Consider the following 21,278-nt stretch of genomic DNA (forward strand, 5'->3'; position numbering starts at 1 on the left):
GCCTGTAGAACCTGTGTGTCTCCGTAGCCCTCAGGAGAACCAATACCTGGGGTTGTATGTACTTTGGCTGTCTCTGGGACCCTGCTGAGATGTGCATAAGCACGACCCGTCTGATGACCTCCCAACTCATTTTGAATTCTCTTAGCCATCCCATCCTCTCTTGAACAGCTCCAGGTGGGCTTCTGCCCCAGTCACCCCACTGCAACTGCTCTTGTAAAGGTCAGCATTGACCCTCACTTTGCTAAATCTTGGACCACGTCTTTCTTAGTAGCACATGGCACAGTTGCTTGTGCCCTCCTTGAAACTTGCTTTGCTCACAGCCCAGGACACTGCCCCTCATGACTTTCTGCACCACTAGCCCCAGCTTTTCAGTCCTCTTCGTTGGATCATCCTCTCTGGTCTTTCCCAGTGGCAAGCTCCAGATACAAGACACCTGAGCAGGTTTTCAGTTCGTGGGGCAGATGAGCCTGGGCCTCAGAGCCAGGTGGCGCCGAGTTCAGGCCCTGGCTGCACCATGTCCTGGCTGTGTGGGGCGAGTACCCCTTTGAATGGATGAAGGTAAGGGGCTTAGAGAGACCAGCTGCCTTGCCCAAGGCACCCAGCTGACTGGTCGCAGAGCGGACTTATTAAATATTTCTTAAGCATCTCTTACTTGCCTGGCGCTGTGCTCAGCACGTGAAGAGGAACGTCTCCATCCTGGAGGCGAACGCCCTGGACGTGGAATATTAGTGAGCCAGGATGTGGTGACCGGTGGCTGGGAGGAGAGCTCAGGGGGCTGGAGAAGTTGGGGTGAGATGCACTGGAGACAGGAGGAGTGAGGAGGAGACGTGGTTAGACATGCTGGGTGGGACCGTGCTGGGGAGGGTCCCGACACCCAGGCCCTCCAGGGCCTCGAGAACAGCCGCCATCTCCGTGGATACCCGGGGCCCCCAACCTTGCAGCTCTCCCGTGGCCTCGTGTCCAAACAAGCCGGGGCATCAGGGAGCCTTTCAGCTCCTCCATGCCTCCTCTTGCAGTTCTCTCGAACGTAGTCTCGTGCCGTCTGTTCTCAGCAGGACCGCGACTCTCTTGTCCTACCCTTGCAGCCTTTAGCTCTGCCCTTCAATCCTTCTGCTGCCAGGCCAGGCTGCCGGGCTGACTCCCGCCACGGCTCACGTCAGGGACACCTCGTGTTGATCCCGTGGCATTGGCCGAGCCCGCAGCCCGCTAGGGCGGGTGAGGTGCCCCCCGCCCCGACCCTGCCAACCACTTCTCTCTCTGAATCTCATCAGCATCAGGGACTTGTCTTTCCCATGAGACGAAGGCTGTAATCCTTGGGTCTTGCAGGGGGCCTGTCTCATGGCAGGCTTCAGGAAAGGCTTATAAACACAAATAAATAAATGACTCAATGGTCCTGGGGCTCCCGAGAAACGTAACGAGTACAGTGATTCCAACAGCCTGTTCTTGTGGGATTTCAGGAGCAGCTGGAGCCAGGAGCCAGGCACGTGAGCACAGCTCAGAGATGCAGCGGGACATGACGGCAAGGAGGCCGCGCCCAGCCTGGGAGTGGGCTTTCTCCTGCTTGGTCTTCCATGACCTTTGTTTGCCTCCTCCACTCGCCCTTTTCTCATTGCCAGTTCATTTCCGTTCCCTCGGCGTTCTCCTTCCTCTCAAGTGCTGCGACGGTTGGTGGGTAAAGGTTGGGAAAGGCCTTGAAGAGAATTCATAAGTAGAGATATTTTTATTTTTTTCATGATTATTTTTGCTATTAGTAAACTCCTAGTCACGTAAGGACAGAACCGCTTCAGACATATTTTCTTTCCTTGCAAAATTCCCTTTATTGGCAAATTCCCATTCTTGGAACTTTGGCAATGTTGGGTTAGCAAGGGTCAGCTTGGCCGCTAGCAGCGTGAGGCTGTGAGCCAGAAAGTCTCAACCTGGGCAGAGTCTGGGCTTCGTGCACCCGACGCGTGGTCCCACGTCCAGAGAAGGGTGTCCGCAGGTGGGCGTGCCGAGGCTGCGCTGCCACCTGCAGGAGCGGGCGCTGCCCGGGACGTGGACTCCCCAGGAAAAGATGGGGTGCATGGCGGTCCCCCAAACCAGCTCCCTTTTAAGTAGTGCCATGGGTCCTTCCGTTGCTGTACGTCTTCTCCTCCCAAAGATTTAAAATTTCTTGAGCTCCCTCACTCCACTAAATCCATCAGAGGCCACGCTAGTCATTTCTTTGAATTAACACCAAGAAATTTAATCAGCTCGGGAATGGAATACACACAGAACTATCAAGAATGAGCTTTCTTCTTATGTCTCCCTGGATTTCATTTTCCTCGCATCCCCCACCTCGAGAAAAGTTCCCCAGACTTCCTGACGTTCCCAGATAAGTGTTGGGTCTTGAAAGCGTCCTTGCCGGAGGAGTGCAGACCAGATGAGTAGAAAACTCCTGTCTGAATTATCATTTCATCAGCTGGACACAAGCTCAGGAAATGTGTTTTTCTCACCCCCACCCCCATCCACCCACCAGACCCTTCATGGAAAATTCCCCATGGGGTGGCTGGAACTCCCCAGCAGCTCTGCACTGCCTGCCAGCCAGGCTGAGAAGCCACCCCAGGAAATCTGATGTTATCACAGCTTTTCATAAACGCACTTGAAATCCCGTTTTCTGAGTCAGAATTGAGCCCCCCCTTCCCTTTCTATAAGTACAAGATACATCACTTGAAAGTTACGCTGCAAATTCTGGCTTCCCGGAGATTTTGTGTGTTAGCCAAACACTGCAATGACACAAAGCTCTGGCCGTCAGCCACCCCAATTGGGACAAACCCTCCTCCTCTGAAAGCCCAGTCCACAGAGCACCAGGCCTGTTTCCTAGCTGGGAAAGTAGCGTCATATACAAAAGTTTACGGCAGGAAAATGAGCCTGTGGGCTCACAGGTAAGTCCAGCGCGTCTACCACCGTTGCTTTCGTGTATTTGAGGCCCCTGGCGCTTGTGGCTGGCAGGCGGCAGGGCCCCGAATCCAGAGCCCCAGGTGCTGCCACTACCCAGCCCGTGACCTGGGGGAGGAGGCCCTGAGCCCCTCTAAGCGCCAGTTTTCTCTTTTGCTGCAAAAAGCATAGTTGCCTATCTCAAGAATTACGTGAATTACACATGTGAATGGGGACAGCCTATGTGGACGATGTAAGATGTTGAGGCAGAAAACACATTTCATGCCCAAGAGTGCACGAAAACCATTATTTTTCTTCTCAGGCAGATGGTTTGTTTATGTCTTTGTTTGGCTTTTGCTACATCGAACATGTTTTGTTTGTTTTTTTCCATTCGCCTCGGGGACAAAAGGAAAAGCATACACAGTTTTCTCTTGCCAGGTTCAACAAACCCTTTCCTGGCAGGCTAACCGCTTCTAGGAAAGGGACAGCCGCCGTAAGCAGGCTAACGGGAGAGTTAGCGGCACAGACCTAAGGCCTTCAGTCGTTGGCAGCACGGTGCTAAAGGCTGCCTTCTGCCCTGGCAGACGCCGTTGTAGATGAACATTTGCGTCCAGACCTTAAAATTCTATCTGCTCACATTGTCTTGTCATATCCTACTTACTCCTCAAAATAATACTGTGAGATTATTGCCACTCGATCTCTGTTCTACAGCCAAGGTGGGAATGGCTTGGTCAGTATTGCTGGTGTGCTCAAGGTCCCCCTAAAAGTGGTAGATCCGAGAAAAACATTTTTCGGACTCAAAATTCTATAAAAATAAATATACCTGTCACCCCCATCATAACTGGTGATGGCCTAGAGCAGAGTTGGCAAACTGGCCCATGGGCCAAATCTGGCCCGCCACTTGCTTTTGCAAGTAAAGTTTTATCGAAACACAGCCTTGCTCGTTCATTTGAAGAGTGTCGATGGCTGCTCTCATGCTACAAGGGCTGGATGAATTTGGTCGAAAAAGCTAAGATCATATGGCCCACAAAACCAAAAATATTTGTTCTCTAGCACTTTACAGTAAAGGTCAGCTGACCCTGCCCTAGAGCTGCAGAACCACACACTTTCAGACATCAGCAGAAAGCACTGGGGTACCCCTCAGCTCTCTGGCCCTAAGGAGAAGCCGCTCGCCCTGTGTACCGTCAACATGCTTCCTCACCGAACTGCGATTGAGCCTTTACTTGTTCGCGTCCTTTCTCACCGTGAGATCCCGGAGGGCGGGCTCTGTGTTTTATTCACGTTTGCACCCCCACCCCCGGCCCAGTCGGTGCTTCTTGAGGGAACAGTTAAGGATTCTCAGTCACTGCCCCCTCGGAACCTTCCAGCCGAGGAAACTGAGAGGAGGAGCTGCGAGGAGCCAGGAGTGCCTTGGGGACGCGTGGAAGGGGCGCCTGGGCCAGGCTGGAGGGTGTGGGGGCTTCCTGAGGGTGTGGGACAAAGTCGATGCTGGAAGGATTAACCAGTGGGGCCGAGGCTGGCGGAGGTGGCACGGGAAGGGAACAGCACGTGGGAAGGCCTTGGGCCCAGAATGGCGGAATCCTGGCTCCCAGCAGCCAGTGGGGCAGATGAGGGGGGCTCCCGCCACCGCCGGGCACTGCTGTGTGTGGTGGACACGGGGGAGGTGGCTCTGGCCGGACCCTCCTGCTGGCTGGACCCGCTAGCCTGTGGGGATTTGGGAGTTTTTGTCCCAGGCCCAAGTCTACTTGCTGGCCCTTCCCCACAGACAAGTACTTCCCTGCTTTGGGATCTGGGTTGGTGAATTCAGAGGGCAGGTTTCATGGGAAACACGAGGAGGCCGTCAAAGGGAAGGGCGAAACACACAATGTTGGCAAACCTGCCCTGTGGTCTTTGGTCCCCAAAATCTTGGGCCTCGCCTCAATCTGGGTAATCAAGAAGCTTGAGATGGTAAAGGGCAAATCTAAGCAAAACTGAAAGCTCCTTAAAACAAATCCCAGAGATGCCCATCAAGGGATGAATAGAGAACCAACGGTGTTACATACACACGATGGAATACTAGTCACAAAGAGGAATGGAGTTCTGTTACATGCAACTAAGTGGGTGGACCTTGGAGGCAGGGTGCTAAGTGAAAGAAGCCAGCTACAAAAAGTCACATATTGGGAAGCAGACTTGGCCCAGTGGTTAGAGTGTCCGTCTACCACATGGGAGGTCCACGGTTCAAACCCCAGGCCTCCTTGACCCATGTGGAGCTGGCCCATGCGCAGTGCTAATGCGCGCAAGGAGTGCCCTGCCATGCAGGGGTGTCCCCGCACAGGGGCGCCCCACGTGCAAGGAGCGCGCCCCGTTAAGAGAGCTGCCCAGCGCGAAAGAAAGTGCAGCCTGCCCAGGAATGGCACTGCACACACAGAGAGCTGACACAACAAGATGATGCAACATAAAAGAAACACAGATTTCTGGTGCCGCTGACAACAACAGAAGCGGACAAAGAAGACGACACAGCAAAAAGACACTGAAAACAGACAACTGGGGTGGGGGGGGGGGGGAATAAAATAAATAAATAAATCTTAAAAAAAAAAAAAGTCTACATATTGTGTGCTTCTTTAGATGAAATATCCAGAACAGGTAAATCCATAGGGGCATGAGGCAGATTGCTGGCTGCCAGGAGCTAGAGAGAAAGGAACTGGGGAGCAACTGTTAAATGCATACGGGGTTACCTTTTGGGGTTCTGAAAATGTTTTGGAACTACATAGAGATGGCGGTTCCATGACATGGTGAGTGAACTAGATGCCACTGCATTACTCACTTTAAAATGGTTAATGCTATGTTATGTGAATTTCACCTCTTTTTAAGAGTGAAAACAAAAAAATGTATAGGAGAGAAAAGAAAATGTAAATACATTCTTGGCAGTTAAAGCCATTCAATAATAATGCTATTTTAAGTTCTAAAAAATTGAAATCAGGGAAAAGCCAGCAGCAAACAAGCAGCTGTCGTCGTGTGTGGCCGGCGGTCTCCGACAGAGAGCACAGCTGACGGTGCCTTCCCTTGCTTGTCTCTTTGCAGAGGTGGAGAAGACCCGGTGCCAGCACGAGCGAGAGCACATCCTCGGGGCGGCAGACCCGCAGCGGCCCAGGCCCCCGGGGCTCTTCGTCCCCGAGTGTGACGAGCTCGGAAACTACGTGCCCACCCAGTGCCACGGCAGCACCGGCCAGTGCTGGTGCGTGGACCGGGATGGCCGCGAGCTCGAGGGCACCAGGACCAGGCCCGGAGTGACGCCGCCCTGTAAGTGGACGGCAGCGCGCACTCGGGTGGCTGCAGCGGGCGCTTTCTGCCTGACATGAAATCTTCCTCTCCCTCTCTTCCTTTATCGTGCAAAAATGTGTTTTGTATGAATGCCCAGTGGGCGCGCAGTAACTGCGAGCGGACAGGTGTCTGTGCTCTAAGGTCTGCAGCCCGAGGTCCTGGCAGTGCCCCGTGTGGGAATGTTGGAGGCGCAGTAGAGACCAGTGCAAGCCGGGGGCGGGCCAGGCCCAAAGCCAGGTTCCAGGCGGCCCTTCAGTGCTCACCGCCTGCCACCTGTCCCCCCAGCAGCCAGGGAGACGAGGCTGAAGCTGAGGGCGTGAGCCCCTGGCCGCTGGTTTGTTCTGGAAGGCCCAGTGGGCCTGTCCCTGCTTGTTGGGCCTGAGATGCCCCCCTCATCCCTGTGGGACAGGAGATGAGGGCAAATTCATCCTGATATTCTCCACTGCACTGAAAAGCCCCTCAGCCTTGTAGAATGTGCACCCCCCGCGGGCAGGGATCGTAGCGCTCGTCGTCCCTGGTGGCTGCACCAGTTTGGCCCACAGCTCGCCGTGCACTAATAGCTAAGACTCTTCTGGTCGGGGGAGCTGAGCCTTTCTTTGTGTTTTGTTATTCTGACGTGCAATGCATACGGGGCATTCCCTTCTTCACAAGTGCCCTCTGATTGGCAGGTCTTTCAGATACTAAATGGGCTGTGAAGTTTGAGGTGCCGTGAAGGTGGTGTGTGTGTGCGCGTGGGTATGTATGTGCACGAGCGTGTGCAGATGCCGGGCTCGTGGGGCCTCTGCGTCCCCGCTGCACACTGGCTCACCGGCATCTCTGCCCCCCCAGGTCTGAGCACGGTGGCTCCCCCAATTCACCAGGGACCGGCGGTTCCTACCGCCGTGCTCCCCCTGCCGCCCGGGACCCACCTACTCTTCGCCCAGACTGGGAAGATCGAGCGCCTCCCCCTGGAGGGAAGTTCCATGAGGAAGACGGAGGCCAAGGCCCTGCTGCACGCCCCCGTGAGTGCTGGCTGACGGCACACCGTGCCCACCCGTGCGGCACCGCGTGTCCGGCTCCGGGCGGGGACGCGGGGCCTCCTCGGCGGCCGGGCCCCTGGGTGGGACGGGAGCAGAAATGGGGAGTCCTTCAGACATATTGCCCATCGACCTTTCCGTGGGGTGAGGGCTTGGCCTTTCCATCCCAACTACCCGAAGGGGCTCATCTCCCAGCAGCCCCTGAGCTCAGGACCCTCCCCGTCTGCCCAGGCAGGGACAAGTGCTGGCATTTAAATGCTTCAGGGAAGCATTCCTGAGATGGGAATTCTATCCATTACATAGAGATGGGACACTTCTGAAAACCACTTTATTTTATCTGCCCTAACTCTGGGCCAAGAAACAAAACTATCAGGCCTGTGGGGCTTCCGGATGCCAGGCTTGGGTCTGAATTCCCTGAGCAGTGGCCAGGGGCCCGAGGGGCTCCCTAAAGCGGAAAGAAGGAGCAGGGAGCAGGGGTGACCCTACTCTAGCAATGAGAAGTCCAGTGCAAATCCTTATCCTTCCTCACTGGGGCGGCAGAGTCTCCTTAAAAATTCCACGTAAAAATGCTGCTTGTGCCTTCTTGTGTGCCACCAGCCCAGTATCCAGACTTTCTTCTCTGCTGCCCTTCTCTCCTTCACTGTTTCCTGCTTTCCCCATTTCCTCTTCCTATATTGGTCTCCCAGATCATAGATGCCACACACTGTCATACCCCCCTCTTCTTTTGGACCATGGAGGAAACATAAGCAAACAAAACAAAACACAAAAGCACTTTTCAAGAGCCAATTGTGAAGCGACCTTGACCAGATGCACACCCCACTCCCACCCCGCCCTGCTCAAAATCCTCCCAAGGGTTCTGTTTCTCTCAGAATAAAATCCGGTCCCTTCTGTGGTTCTCAAAACCTTCAGCATCTGGCCCGGCTACCTCGCCCACCCCCTTCCCAGCGCTCTGGCCCTCACTCACCAGCTCCAGCACGCTGGCCGCCTGGCTGAGCCTCAGACTCGCCAAGCACGGGCCCACCCCGGGCCTTTGCACCTGCTGCTCCGGCTTCCTGCTGCCCAGGGGTCTCTCACCCTGGGCACCTGCCCATTCGCTGCTTCGCTTCATTGAGATTTCTGCTGAAACGTCACCTCATAAAGAGGCCCTTCCTGAACACCCTTTCCAAATAGCAGCCCCTCTGTCTCCTTGTCCTGCTGTATTGTTCATCCAGCACTCGGCACTGCTTGATACGTTATATATTGATGTGGGGGTAATGAAGACAAGCTCCTTTGGGTGATTCGAGTCACGAGGTGTCCTCACTAGGATGGAGCCTTGTCTGAACATCACTGTGGTTTGCCATACACGATGAACACCTAATAAATACTCGTTCAATGAATTAGTGGCAAATAATGCATTTGCCTCTTCTGAGGAGAGGTTGGTCTATTCCCAGTGAACTCCCAGTGGCTCTTCAAACAAGAGTTACCACCCAGTAGGTTTTTGCTAAACTCAAATTAAATGTAAAATAATACTCTACTCTGCTTCCTGCACTCCTTTTTAATTTCACTTTCGTAAAAGTCAAGGTGTGGAAAGGAGCTCTGAGTGCATTGACTGAAGGAAACGTTTTCTTTCCTTAATAAGGTGGAAGCCCCGAGAAACCCATGAGCAAAGGATTGCGTGAAATAAGTAACCCCAGGGCCTTGACGCTTTTTTTTACACTGATATTTTGCATGCCCTACGCATGCCAAGAGCCCTCTTGTTCTTTTCAGAAGCCGCCTCAGGAGTTAATAGCAGTAACAATACAGAGAGTGAGTTTTACAGCCCCAGTTTAGCACCTGCAGTTCTCTGCAGAGTTGTCATGGCTTTATGCTAGCTTTATGCTAGCTTGGCCTGGCAGGTGAGTTTACTCAGAAGGCCATAAAGAGATTTTATTATGATTTCTTTGAGGCGCTTTATAGTTTCAGCTTTTAAATTTGTGCTTATGGTGTGATGTCATTTTAAGGTCCCTTGCCCCCATCTGTTCATCCAGATGCTCTAACGCTGTTGGTTGAAAAGATCGTCTTTCCCCCCTGAATTACCCTGGCGCCTGTCCTCAGAGCCCAGGATGTGTGGGGGTCTGCTTCTGGGTCCCCCTGCCTCACCGCTCTGTCCTTTCATCGTATCACACTGCCTTGATTACCGTAGCTTTCTAGTAAATCTTGAAATCCGGGCATGCAATGCTTCCAACTTTGTTCTCCGAGATTGGTTCCCTATTTTAGATTCTTGGCCTTTCCATGTGTGTTTTAGAATAAGCTCGCCAGTTTCTACAAAAACAAAAAACCCTAATGCGATTCTGATAGAGATGACATAGAATCAATAGCTCTATTTAGGGAGACCTGACATCTTAACAATATTAAATCTTACAGTCCCTTCATTTATTTAGGTCTTTTTAAATTTCTCTCTGCAGTGTTTTGTAATATTCAGTGTGAAGATCTTGCTCCTCCAAAGAATATTTATTCCTAAATATTTTGTTCCTTATCTTATTATAAACATTATTTTTTAATTTTCTATTTTTTGTTAGTATTTAGAGATAGAATTTTATATTGATTTGTATACTGCAACCTTCCTAAATTCAATGATTAGTTATAATTATTTTATAGATTACTGGGATTTTCCACATAAACTGTCATACTGTCTTGGAACAGAATGCTTTTACTTCTTCCTCTCCAGAGTTTTCATCCCTTTTATTCCCTTTTTTCTTTTGATAGTCAGGTAGGAAGAGATTTCTTAGGCAGTATACCAAAGCATTAGCCATAAAAGGAAATAACAAATGAATTGGGCCTCATGAAAATTTAAAATTTTATTCTTCGAAGCACCATAAAAAATTAAAAGACAAGCTACAAACTAGATATACACACACACAAAGCTCCCACAACTCAATGATAAAAATGTTCAAATTGGCAAAAGAATTGATGACACTATATTACAAAAAAAAAATTCAAATGCCTTTATAAGCACATGAAAAGATTCTGAACATCCTCAGTTACTCAGATGCTTGTAGGTGAGCCATCTCCCCTCTGGTGTTCATTTACAGGATAAAGTTATCGTTGGACTTGCTTTCGACTGCGTGGACAAGATGGTTTACTGGACGGACATTGGTGAACCTTCCATTGGGAGGGCCAGTCTGCTCGGCGGGGAGCCAATGACCATCATTAGACAAGGTGGGGCGGCGATATCAGTTTTCCTTTTTGGTTTTGTTCTAGCAGCCAGGGTGCTCTTGGAGGGGTGGAGTGTATGGTTGTTTACAGGGTGTGGTGGCTTGAGAGGGTCCAAGGACTCATCATTAACACCTTGCTAGCCTGAGGAGACTAAAATTACAACAGGGTAAGTGTCCCTCCTTCCCTCTGAAAGTTTATGTGGTCAGTTTTATGAAAAATAGAGGCCACATTCACCTTCCAGTTTTGATTGCATTTTCCCTCTGGCTGCTGAGCCTGAATTCAATTCTGAGTTTGTGCGATGTGGTATGCTCTATTAGGATTTTCCCAAAGGCAACATGCAGATGACTCATAAGGCTGGGAGGGTCACAAGCATCTTGGCAAATATTAACTCTGATAGTTGAATCTATTCTCAAGGCAATTTTCCAGTTCAAGGGTTGTCACTTAACCTGGAATATTGTTAGTTTTTTCCTGTTCTCTACTTCACCCTCACTAGCACTCGTTCAGATGGCCTACACGAGAAGAGTTCAGTAAACTAGACTGAACTTTTACAGGCATTCTTAATTTTTGTTGCATTACTTATGATAAAAACACACAATACTCTGGCCCCACTCACCCTCAAAGATTGAAACCTCAGTTCCTTAATTTAGAGATACCAGTTTAAGCCAGGGACTACATGCATTATTTTAATGCCAAAATTCAGCAAATCAGGACCACTGTATGTACGTATGCTTTATCTAGGTTAAACACCCATTACAACAAAATCCCAATCACCCACAAAAATCTTATACTGAATAGGTCAAGTATTAGATGTTGCCTAAATAAGTGACACATCAGTTGACTTGGGAATATTTTTGCTCAAAAGACATTTTCACACTGATTTTATTTGTTATGTAAAGTCAAACTGTTTTCTTTGCAAATACTCAAAGATGCATCTTTAAAAGAGATGAGCCTCTCTTTTGTGTTTCCTTATACTCTCCCAGTTTCCAATGTAATGTTTCCCTAACACTTGATATTCCGGAAGAGTACTGGTGCTTTTGGAACAGCCCTTGAGGCATTTTTTCCCTTCCTTGGCTTCATAAGAGATGATGCAGCAGGAATTAAGCTGAGGTTGAATTAAATGTGTCTGACTTTGGACACATACCCTCAATCTTTTTCTGGAAACCAATGTGCTATTTGAATAACTTGTAGTTTTGATGCTTTGGTTTAATGAGCAGAAATCTGAAAATGCAGTTTTGTCTTTTATCCCTCTCTGTTAAAAACGTTATTGCTATTATCTACAGTTTAATTTCAAAACCCAGCAGAAGAGGGGTGTAGGTCACCATTTGCTATTTCCTGTTGCTTTTGGAGATGATAATAATCCAAGAATGCTTTAAGCACAGCAAGAAACATTCCAAGCAAAGGCTCGCTGACTGCAAAAACAAAGAATTAAACCAAAATGTGATTTTTAAAGAAGAAAGTTCCCTGGGAGTAGCTGAAAAGAAAAAAAGAAACTTCAGCTTAAACCTTGGTCATGGTCCAGGTTGGGACATCACTAGTGAGGAAAAGAGCAGCAGGTATCTTCTGTTTTCCTTTTCCTCTTCATTTCATAGTCCGGATCCTGCATTTCTCTTTATTTCCTTGAGTTCAAACTCCCAAATATTTGTCGGTATCATAATAATGCCTCCAAAAGCTGCATAAACCAGGGGCCTTTGCCCTTCCATGTGTCCTCCTCTGACCCCACAGTGGAAGATGAGATTTGCCAGGCCTCCCCTTGCACTCTGGCCCGAGGAGAAATACTTTCCTGGTTGGAGGAGAGGGGACTTGGTCGCTCTGGGTTTGAATGAGGAGCAGGACTGTTGAACAAGACGGCATGACCTGGAGCTGCCTCCAGGCAGGCTGTGGGCATGAGTGTGCCTCCGTGGGTAGTGTGGGTGTGTGTGGATGTGGGGGCTGGGTGGCCGGTGCCGCTCACACAGATATGTTGGTTCCAAAGGACACACCCTGGAAGGATTATTCTGGTTTTACCCCAGAGAGTCTGAAAGCTGGAAGGGCCTCTGGAGGCCAGGCCCCCGACCCGTGGGAGCCTTGGGAACGATTTTAATACTTCCCTAGCTCTCCTGTTGGCTTGAATAATAAAGACCTTGTTAGGCAGCTGTTTCTAACCTGAATGAACCCCCTCCAGCAGGGGTCCGTTAGGGGGCTTGGACATTTCCCAGTGCCCACGGCCAGGGTCCCGTGAGGGGTCCAGCGAAGGCCACCACGGGGAGCGAGGGTCTGTGCAGGTTAGATGTCAGCAGGAGCAGTGCTGGGCGGGCAGCTCCTCGGGGAGGGGGCCTTCGATCTTGGCCTCTTCCCCTCCCTGCCTTCTAAATGACCTTCAGGGAAGTGGATGTGGCTCAACTGACAGAGCGTCTGCCTACCATATGGAGGTCCAAGGGTTCATCCCCAGGGCCCCTTGGCTCATATGGTGAGCTGGCCCATGCACAGTGCTGCTACGTGCAAGGAGTGCCGGCCCACGCAGGGATGCCCCCTCTTAAGGGTGCACCCCCGTTCAAGGAGTGGCTCCTGCACAAGGAGAGCTGCCCTGTACAAAACCGCAGTCCACCCAGGAGTGGCGCCACACACGCGGAGAGCTGACGCAGCAAGATGATGCAATAAAAAGAGACACAGATCCCCAGTGCTGCCTGATGAGAATACAAGCAGACACAGAAGAAGACACAATGAATGGACACAGACAGCAGACAATGGGGGGGGGGGTGTCTTTAAAAAAAGTAAAAATTAAAAAAATATAAATGACCTTCAGTTCTCTAGGCAGGACAGGGGAAAGCATCGTCAGGGACCCTGGTAAATCCCCAATGGCCGTTCAGTTTGTTTTCCTGCGGAGTCGGGAGGGCTGCAGTGGTGAACGTCCCATCTTGTCAGACGGGCCCTGAAGGTCTGAGAAGCTGCTGCTTACGACCTAGTAAAGGCTGGTTTGCTATGCCTGACACCCCTTGGTACTCCTTGTCAAAGTTATAACAGCCAAGTTAGATTTCTTTTTTTTTTTTTGCAAGGCTAGTAGTATAACTTTATTTTTTTTCTCTTTATTTTCTTTTAAATGTTACATTTAAAAAATACGAGGTCCCATATATCCCCCACTCCCCTCACCCCACTCCTCCCACAACAACAACCTCTTCCATCATCGTGGCACATTCAGTGCACCTGGTGAATACACTCTGGAGCACCGCTGCCCCACATGGACAGTGGTCCACGTTGTAGTCAACACTCTCCCCCAGTCCACCCAGTGGGCCATGGCAGGACACACAATGTCCAGTGTCCGTCCCTGCAGCATCACCCAGGACAACTCCAAGTCCTGAAAATGCCCCACATCTTATCTATTGAACTTAGGATTTTCCGAAATGGCCTTGGTTTTTCTGTTCAATTGCTAATGAAAAAGGTAAATCCCTCACGTCATTCCCGGTCATCACACCTTTCCATTCCTCCCCCTTGCCTGTGAGATGACTCTCAGCTCTTACCACGTGCCGTAGCTTCATCCCTGGCCACTCTCCACCCTCGTCTCCAGCCATGGAAAGAAGACTGCCCGCAGTTCTCTTCAAGCCACGTCCCGTCTTCCTTTATACCCACCTGCTTATCCAGCATCTGTGCCCACAAGCCCCTTAAAGAACAGCTTCCCAAAGTGTCACCTGCCCCTAGGAACCCTTCCCTGGTCTCCCCAGCTGGGACTAGTGTGCCTCCTCCATGCCTGCTGAACCCTAAACGCTGTCTGCATCGTGCCTAACTGGGGCAGGGACCATGGCTTCTCGCCGTCATTGTAGTGCTGGTGCCACGTGGGTGTCTGCCGAGTGAAGAGGGGGTTCTGAATTTGTGATTTGAATGCTCCTTATAAGCAACAAGCATTTCACATTCCCATTCGGTTTCTCCAGTGGAAGGATTGGGAAGTCATGTGAAATAGCACTGAGTGATCAGAAAAATCTCGTTTTACTTGCTTACAAAATTCGGAGGAGTTCTGTGCTTGGTCCTAGATCTCGGAAGCCCAGAAGGCATTGCCCTTGACCATCTTGGCCGCAACATCTTCTGGACGGATTCTCACCAGGACCGAATAGAAGTTGCAAAGCTGGATGGCAGCCAGCGCCGGGTGCTGTTTGAGTCCGATTTGGTGAATCCCAGGGGCATCGTTACGGATTCCGTGAGAGGGTATCTTTGTGTAAATATGTGTGTGCATCAATTCTTTTTCCATCTGCCCTTTTGGATAGTCTCAAATGTTAGCCTCGAATTCCAATACCATTCTCCTGACATGAATGAGTGCAAGGTAGAGCTGGTGACTTGTGGCTATCCATTGTGAAATGCCAGAATATTTCTCACAACCCCCTGTAATCAGAGCTGCAAGGTGAAGTGGATGTGAAACCATGTTCCACTTTCAAATCTTTTACCAAAAGACTTTGTAAGTTGACAGCTCAGAAATCAGTCATTTTTCAGATGGGTTGAACGTCCAGGTTCTATCAACCCTAGAAGGATCTGGGGGAGCATATACTGGGGCTCCTCCCTGGGGGCAGACCCAGCTTGAAACGCCCTGGAGACCCACTCCTATGGGTTTCGCCAGCACACCACTGCTTTCCCTCCCGCCCCTACCAGCTCTGCCCCGATGCCCCTGTCCCTTTGCTGCTTGACACCACGATATCCTTTGAGACCACATCCTTGTTCTGTGACCACTCGGCCACCTCCCCCTGAGGCCATGCCTGACCAGACCCTGCCACGCCCTCCATAGCTGAGCCCCTCGGGGTCTGCTGTGCCCAGCTGTGTGATGGCAGCATGTGGAGAAGGTGTCCATTGGCGCCAGTGATATTTAAGGACACTGAATGGGCTACTAATAGAATGGCCAAATCCCCAGAGGAAAACAGGTCTTTGCCCATACATGTCCTTTCTAGCAGTTCTGTGCTTTCCTATCTGCTGGTCCCTTCATCCCAGGGTCTTTAAAAATGCTTTTTGTAAACCTTCCTCATGGACCGTTATTGTTTCTCTCACACCCTGCCCTCCTTTTCCTCCTCCAGAAACCTTTATTGGACAGACTGGAACAGAGATAGCCCCAAAATTGAAACTTCCTACATGGACGGCACAAACCGCAGGGTTCTTGTGAAGGAAGACCTGGGCTTGCCCAACGGGCTCACCTTCGATGCGTACACGTCGCAGCTCTGCTGGGTGGATGCAGGTGATGGAAAACCCAAGGCCTGGCCCCTCGAGTTTGAGCAGGGCCTTTTTTTTTCTAACTTATTGTTACACACCTGAGCTGGTCAATCCGTGCATCAAGAATATCTGTTACTGGGAGGAGGGCATAAGATATGTATTTTCTCCTTCCTTGCACGAGAAGCTAGCACACGTGTGCTCTGAAATGTTGTTTTTCCTGGGCCCCAAACTTGATGCTGTCCGGGGAGAGCTGGCAATTTTCTGAGTCAGAGGTCGGCCAACTATGGCCCATGGGCCAAACTCAACCTGCCGCCTGTTTTTGTACAACCGAGGAACTAGGAATGTTTTTGCCATTTTGAGTGGTTCTGCTGTAAATGATGAGCAAAGTTCCTACATAATATCCTCTATTTTGCCTCTTGGCCTACAAGACCTAAAATATTTACTATTTTGCCTCTTAAGGAAAAGTTTGCCAGCCCCTCTTCTAAGTGGGACTGTGCGTAGCCTGTGGTCATTTTGAGATCTACTGAGCATGTCACAGCTTACATTTCTATAGCTCCCTCTTGTCCCTAAGAGCTTAGGCAGGACTCGGAGTCCCTGACTTGTGCCTCTGCTACTTGGCAGATTTGGAGACCTCCCTCAGGCTTGAGATCTGAGCAGGCTGGCTCGGTTAGAGAAGGAGTAGCAACCGGCTGTCAAGTCTCTGCGCTGTGTTAGGTGCCATGGGGGATACAGAGACCATGAGTCACGGTCTCTGCCTTGTCGGAGAAGATAAGGAGTAAGGCGGGCATGGGTTAAGTGAAAACACGAGCATTAATTACAGTCGTACCGCACACATTGATAGGGGCTGTGCACAGTTGCCAAACAAGTGGTACAGCCTAGCGATCCTGAAGCTCTGTGTTCAGGGAGGGCAGGACTAAGCACGAGCTGGAGGGCGGCGCGCTGGCTACTGAGAGAAAGGCAACTTGGGGGTCGCTGACTCGTCTGCTCTGGCTCACCTCTGCCCATCTGAACCCGGTGTGGGAGCAGAGAGGAGGTGGGTGCTGACCGAGGAAAGGGGCAAGGGAGGCTCAAGAGACAGCCTTCTCATTTTTAATAGCGAGTCCCCTGTGTTCTCTAGGATTCATCGTTGTAACACTGAATTTCTCTCTCTTGCCCCCGTCACTCTTGTTTTTGACACAAAAGGGCCATTTCTTCCCAGAACAATGAGCGACTTGTTCCCCCTCCACACAGGCACCCACCGGGCGGAATGCCTGAACCCCCAGCAGCCCAGCCAACGCAGGGTTCTTGAAGGGCTCCAGTATCCTTTCGCCGTTACCAGCTACGGGAAGAATCTGTACTACACAGACTGGAAGACGTATGTCAGCCACCGCCGTGCGGGGGCCAGGGCGGGCCCAGCCTTTCCACCCCATCTCTGAGAAGCCAGAGCCCTCCTGCTCTGGCCTCTCACCCTCCAGATATATGTCCCCCTCTCCCTCACCCTTCTGGCTGTCAGAGGACAAGGAAGAGGGTGAAGGAGGAGGGTAGAGTTCTAGAAGAGGAGCAGGAGTGTGGCGCTCCTGGCTGGGCAGTTTCAAGTCTGTAAACTTGGACTTCCTGAGATGTCTGTTCTTTCCTCCAGGAGCTGACCCAGGCTCCTGGGTCCAGACCACCTGGCTGATGGGTTCCCTGCCCTGGTGCCCCCACCCCTGTGCACACTTCGTTATCCATCTTCAACCGCAGCATTTCCATAGCCCATTTTTAATGGCCCCTTCTTTTAGGAGAAGGGGTGAAACCAAGGAGGCTGCTGGCCAGGGGTGTCTTCATAGAAAGCTGATTTCCCAGCCTGGAATTTAGGGTGGGAGGGGAAAGCTAGCTGATTGTTGTTCTTTTTAAAAGAACTAATGAAATGCAGTCTTGGCCCCCTTCCGGGAAGACAGAGGATGGTCTAGGAGGCCACGGTGTCCATTTGTGGCCTCCAGTTTATCCCTGGAGCTACAAAAGGGACTGCCCTATAGAGAAAAGTTCAAGCCACTGGGTGTTTTGATCGTCTTCCCTTTGATGCTCTGTAGGAATTCCGTGATTGCAGTAGATCTTGCTATTTCCAAAGAGATGGATGACTACCACCCCCACAAACAGACGCGGCTGTACGGCATCACCACCGCCCTTTCTCAGTGCCCTCGAGGTAACTCACCTGGTTTCCCTGCTCGGTGATGGACGGTACCATGGGGCTCAGAGCCCACACTCTGCTACCTGTAGGAGTCCAGGAGCATGGATCCATGGTAGGGGAGACCTTGTCCCTCCCATCAAGGATCTTAGTTATTTAGTGGATGAGCCTGATAATAAATAGAAGATATTAGGAAATGAAGTGGACAAGGGTGAAGAAAAGCACTGAGTGTTGGGTTGGGTCTAGAAGTGTAGGGTCTTCCGGTACCAAAAGGAAGATCAGCATTAGGCTCTCTGCTGTTTTAGAATGCCATCCATACGGCCTAAGAACAACAATAATAATGCTAAGCGTGTATGTGACATTTATCGTGTGCTGGGCACTTCACATGTATTAACTCACTTGCAGTTCCTAAATACTTTGTACTCATGAATCCATTCAATCCTCAGAGCAAACTTATGAGGTAACACTATTAGTTACTATTATTATGCCCGCTTTATAAATAGGGAACCAAAGCACTGATTGGTTAAGCAACTTGCCCAAAGTCACACAGCTCACAGTGGCACAGTGGGGCCTGAGTCTAAGCAGCCTGGCTCAAGAGTCTGGGCTCTGCTGCCTCTTAAAGCTCTCTCCCCTAATGCACTTCCCCTCTTGACTTCCCTTCTCTCCCCCAGTCAGGTAGGAAGGCAGAATAGGGAGTGCTTTTTACTATGTACTTTCAACTTTAAAAGTCCAACTCCAGGTTGTAGGGGAGACTACTCCCTGAGAGCTGTTTAAAAGCCTTCATGGTAAATCTGCACAGCCCCCAAATCAGGATTCAGTGTTTTTTGCCTCTTTGGTGAGGAAATGGACGGTAGATAGCTTAGCTAACTGCCCAGTACAGTGTTCGCTGTTCCCTTAGAGCACTCACAAGCTTGGCTTCATGGAAACTGAAAAAGGGGGTTAATGAGAAGGCTGTTTGGTCAGATCAGAGAACAGAGGGTTGAACTTATTTCTGCCTTTTTCAGGCCACAACTACTGCTCAGTGAACAATGGCGGCTGCACCCACCTCTGCTTGGCCACCCCAGGAAGCAGGACCTGCCGATGCCCTGACAACACCCTGGGAGTTGACTGTATCGAGCGAAAGTGAAGACAGGAGTGCCTCATTCCCTCTCTTGAGTATTTCACAGCAGCACCCTACTTGAAAAGGTGCAGACTCAAAACTGTTGTCTGGCCCAGGGCCAGCCCCGTCTGAGCCCCAACAACTTTCCCCTCACCACCACCCCCAAACCCTGGGCTTCTGTAATTGACAGCCTCTACCCCTACGTGAAGAAAGAAAACTCCCCAACCCCCAACCCTCAGATAAACTTGTGCAGCCCTGAGTGAGAATTGCATGCCCTGTCTTATTACCCTGGGACCTTTTCCCATTTTAACACCCCAGTGGTGAACAGAACCTCTCCAGGCCCCAGTTGCCCTGTCCCCTGTGGCCTTACGAGCTCAGTCTCACTATGAGTCACCCAGTCTCCTGTCGGTCCCTCAACACACCAGCCAGGACCCTTTAGGTAAAGTTATGAGTGAAGTAGGGAGCCAGCCCTCCCACATTTATTCTCTTGCTGCTCTGGTTTCCCTTGTTATACTCCCAGCTTCTTCCTCTCCAGGTCTTCACCACCTTCATTCTGCCCAAGGCCCTTATTATAATGAGCATGCCCTGCCTTATAATCAAAGCCCTCCATGTCTTAGAGATATACTAAGTATTTGGCAAATGATCATGAACAGCTCCTTCCAGATAAGATATTGGCTTTTTATATATATATATACTTTTTAACATTAAAGTTAATAGATCACAAAGAACATTACATTAAAAAACATAAGAGGTTCTCATATAACCCGCTCCCCACCCCCCTCAGCATTGGCTTTTAATAGTCAAAGCCTTACGTCAGAGACATATCCAATGATAGGAATTTCAAGGTGTTGAGTCAGATGTTTGAAGATACCTTCTTGTGCCTTAAATTACACCAAAGGTCACCAAATTACTCCTCTCCATCCAGAGCACCTGACTGCAGCATCTGGTCTCTTGGGTAGTACAGCCCCACTTCTAGCACCTATGTCCAGCCCTTTGTGAGACCCAGCTGAGATACAGGCTGGGGCTCTTAACCAGGTGATAACCCACCACAGTCCCTTGCCTGTGGTCTCCACTCCTGAGAGCTTGTTTACAATCAGTGAACTTGCTTCTTTCTTTCTCCTTCTGTCCTTGGCCCTTTGCTGGCTATGTTTTCATCTAAGAACATGAAACAGGAGGATGCTGTCCTCAGTCCAGTAGAACCAAACTGACTGTTTAATGGTTCAGATATTTTATTGTTCATTGGTATAATTAAAGGAATCATTGCCTCATTTCATGTTTGTTTCTCCAATTTGGTATAGAAAACATCCCCTGACCATATGAGTAGCTAACATGTTATCTTTTTATCAGATGCTTCCCAGAGTCTTAAAACAATAGAAAATTTGGATCCAAAGCTGAGAATAAGGGGTTTGAATCAGTAAAATATGGGTTAGGGAGATAGAGAAGACTCCAGAATGAGATGTATCACAAAGAGTTTGATCAGTAGCAAGTATGGAAAGCCCAGGAAGAAGGAATAGAAGAGGGATTTAACAAAAGCAATAAGAAAAACCTTTAAATAACTCCAAAGAGGAAATAGTACGTTTTGCAAAAAAAATATTATGATAAAGCACATGGAAGAATTTCCCTGATTTCCTCCCTGGGGAAGGGATCACTCCCCTTCTCTTCAAACCCCAATACACTCAGCCCTAATAACCCCAATCCCCTTCTGCCTTTGTTCTCACCTCCTTGCAGAGGCAGCCCATTGGAACCTGAATCAGTAAAGAGTCTTTCTTTGAAAAACTGGAGTTTTTTTTTTAAGAGGCAACTATATCCCCAAGAATCACAAAATTTTGGAAACAGGTTGTTCTTTTACATAGCCCAACCCCATAAATCAGTTTCACTTTCTTTGTGTATTTATCATTCAGTATCAACACCTCTATATCAAATGTTTGTCATGGTTTTGTATCATTTTAAATTGTTTCCTTCATTTTAATATATTCATTCTAAAATTTTTAAAATATTATAAATTCTTAAACTGTGGAAACCATTGATGGTGCTTATTAACTGTTCCCCCTGAATTATGCAAGTGTCTTCTTGAGTTTACAGCTGTACACGTTATTAGTACAGAAAATAAAAGAAATTTTTGTTAAAAAGAAAATCTTCCTCTGTCTTTTATGAATGCACAGTTTTAAAGCCAAGCAGTTGATTCACAATGGAAAGACAGACAGCCATTTAATAAACTGCAAACTTACACAGCCTAAAGACTATTACCCCAGTGTTACAAGGAGCAGTTAATTTCCTAGGCCAGTCCAAGAAAGACCTATGGACTTGTAATTGATTTTAAAAGGTAATTATATGATAGATTCCAAATCACCCTTTTCAACCTTGTTTTGATTTTTTAAAGATGCATTCCACCTGTAGGTGATAGAAACAATTTCCTGATTCCATTCTGCTGATGAGCTGTGTTCTGCCCACCCCACCGGGCACTGATCTCCAAAAGGAACAAAGATGCTTT

At 49.5% G+C, this 21,278-nt stretch overlaps 1 protein-coding gene across 1 annotated transcript in view; it reads left to right on the forward strand.

Annotated features, from left to right (window-relative positions):
* The window catches only part of NID1 (nidogen 1), an 82,280-nt gene extending 61,359 nt beyond the window's left edge, over positions 1-20,921 (forward strand). The window contains exons 13-20 of the mRNA XM_058309502.1: positions 5,956-6,174; positions 7,024-7,196; positions 10,262-10,388; positions 14,387-14,558; positions 15,413-15,570; positions 16,776-16,899; positions 17,594-17,706; positions 18,693-20,921. Of these exons, the coding sequence (XP_058165485.1) occupies positions 5,956-6,174; positions 7,024-7,196; positions 10,262-10,388; positions 14,387-14,558; positions 15,413-15,570; positions 16,776-16,899; positions 17,594-17,706; positions 18,693-18,814 (1,208 nt within the window). The 3' untranslated portion in view covers positions 18,815-20,921. The remainder of the gene's footprint in view (positions 1-5,955; positions 6,175-7,023; positions 7,197-10,261; positions 10,389-14,386; positions 14,559-15,412; positions 15,571-16,775; positions 16,900-17,593; positions 17,707-18,692) is intronic.
* Positions 20,922-21,278: the final 357 nt, after the last annotated feature.

The sequence above is a fragment of the Dasypus novemcinctus genome, chromosome 13 (genome assembly GCF_030445035.2).
Source record: "Dasypus novemcinctus isolate mDasNov1 chromosome 13, mDasNov1.1.hap2, whole genome shotgun sequence".
Lineage (NCBI taxonomy): Eukaryota > Metazoa > Chordata > Mammalia > Cingulata > Dasypodidae > Dasypus > Dasypus novemcinctus.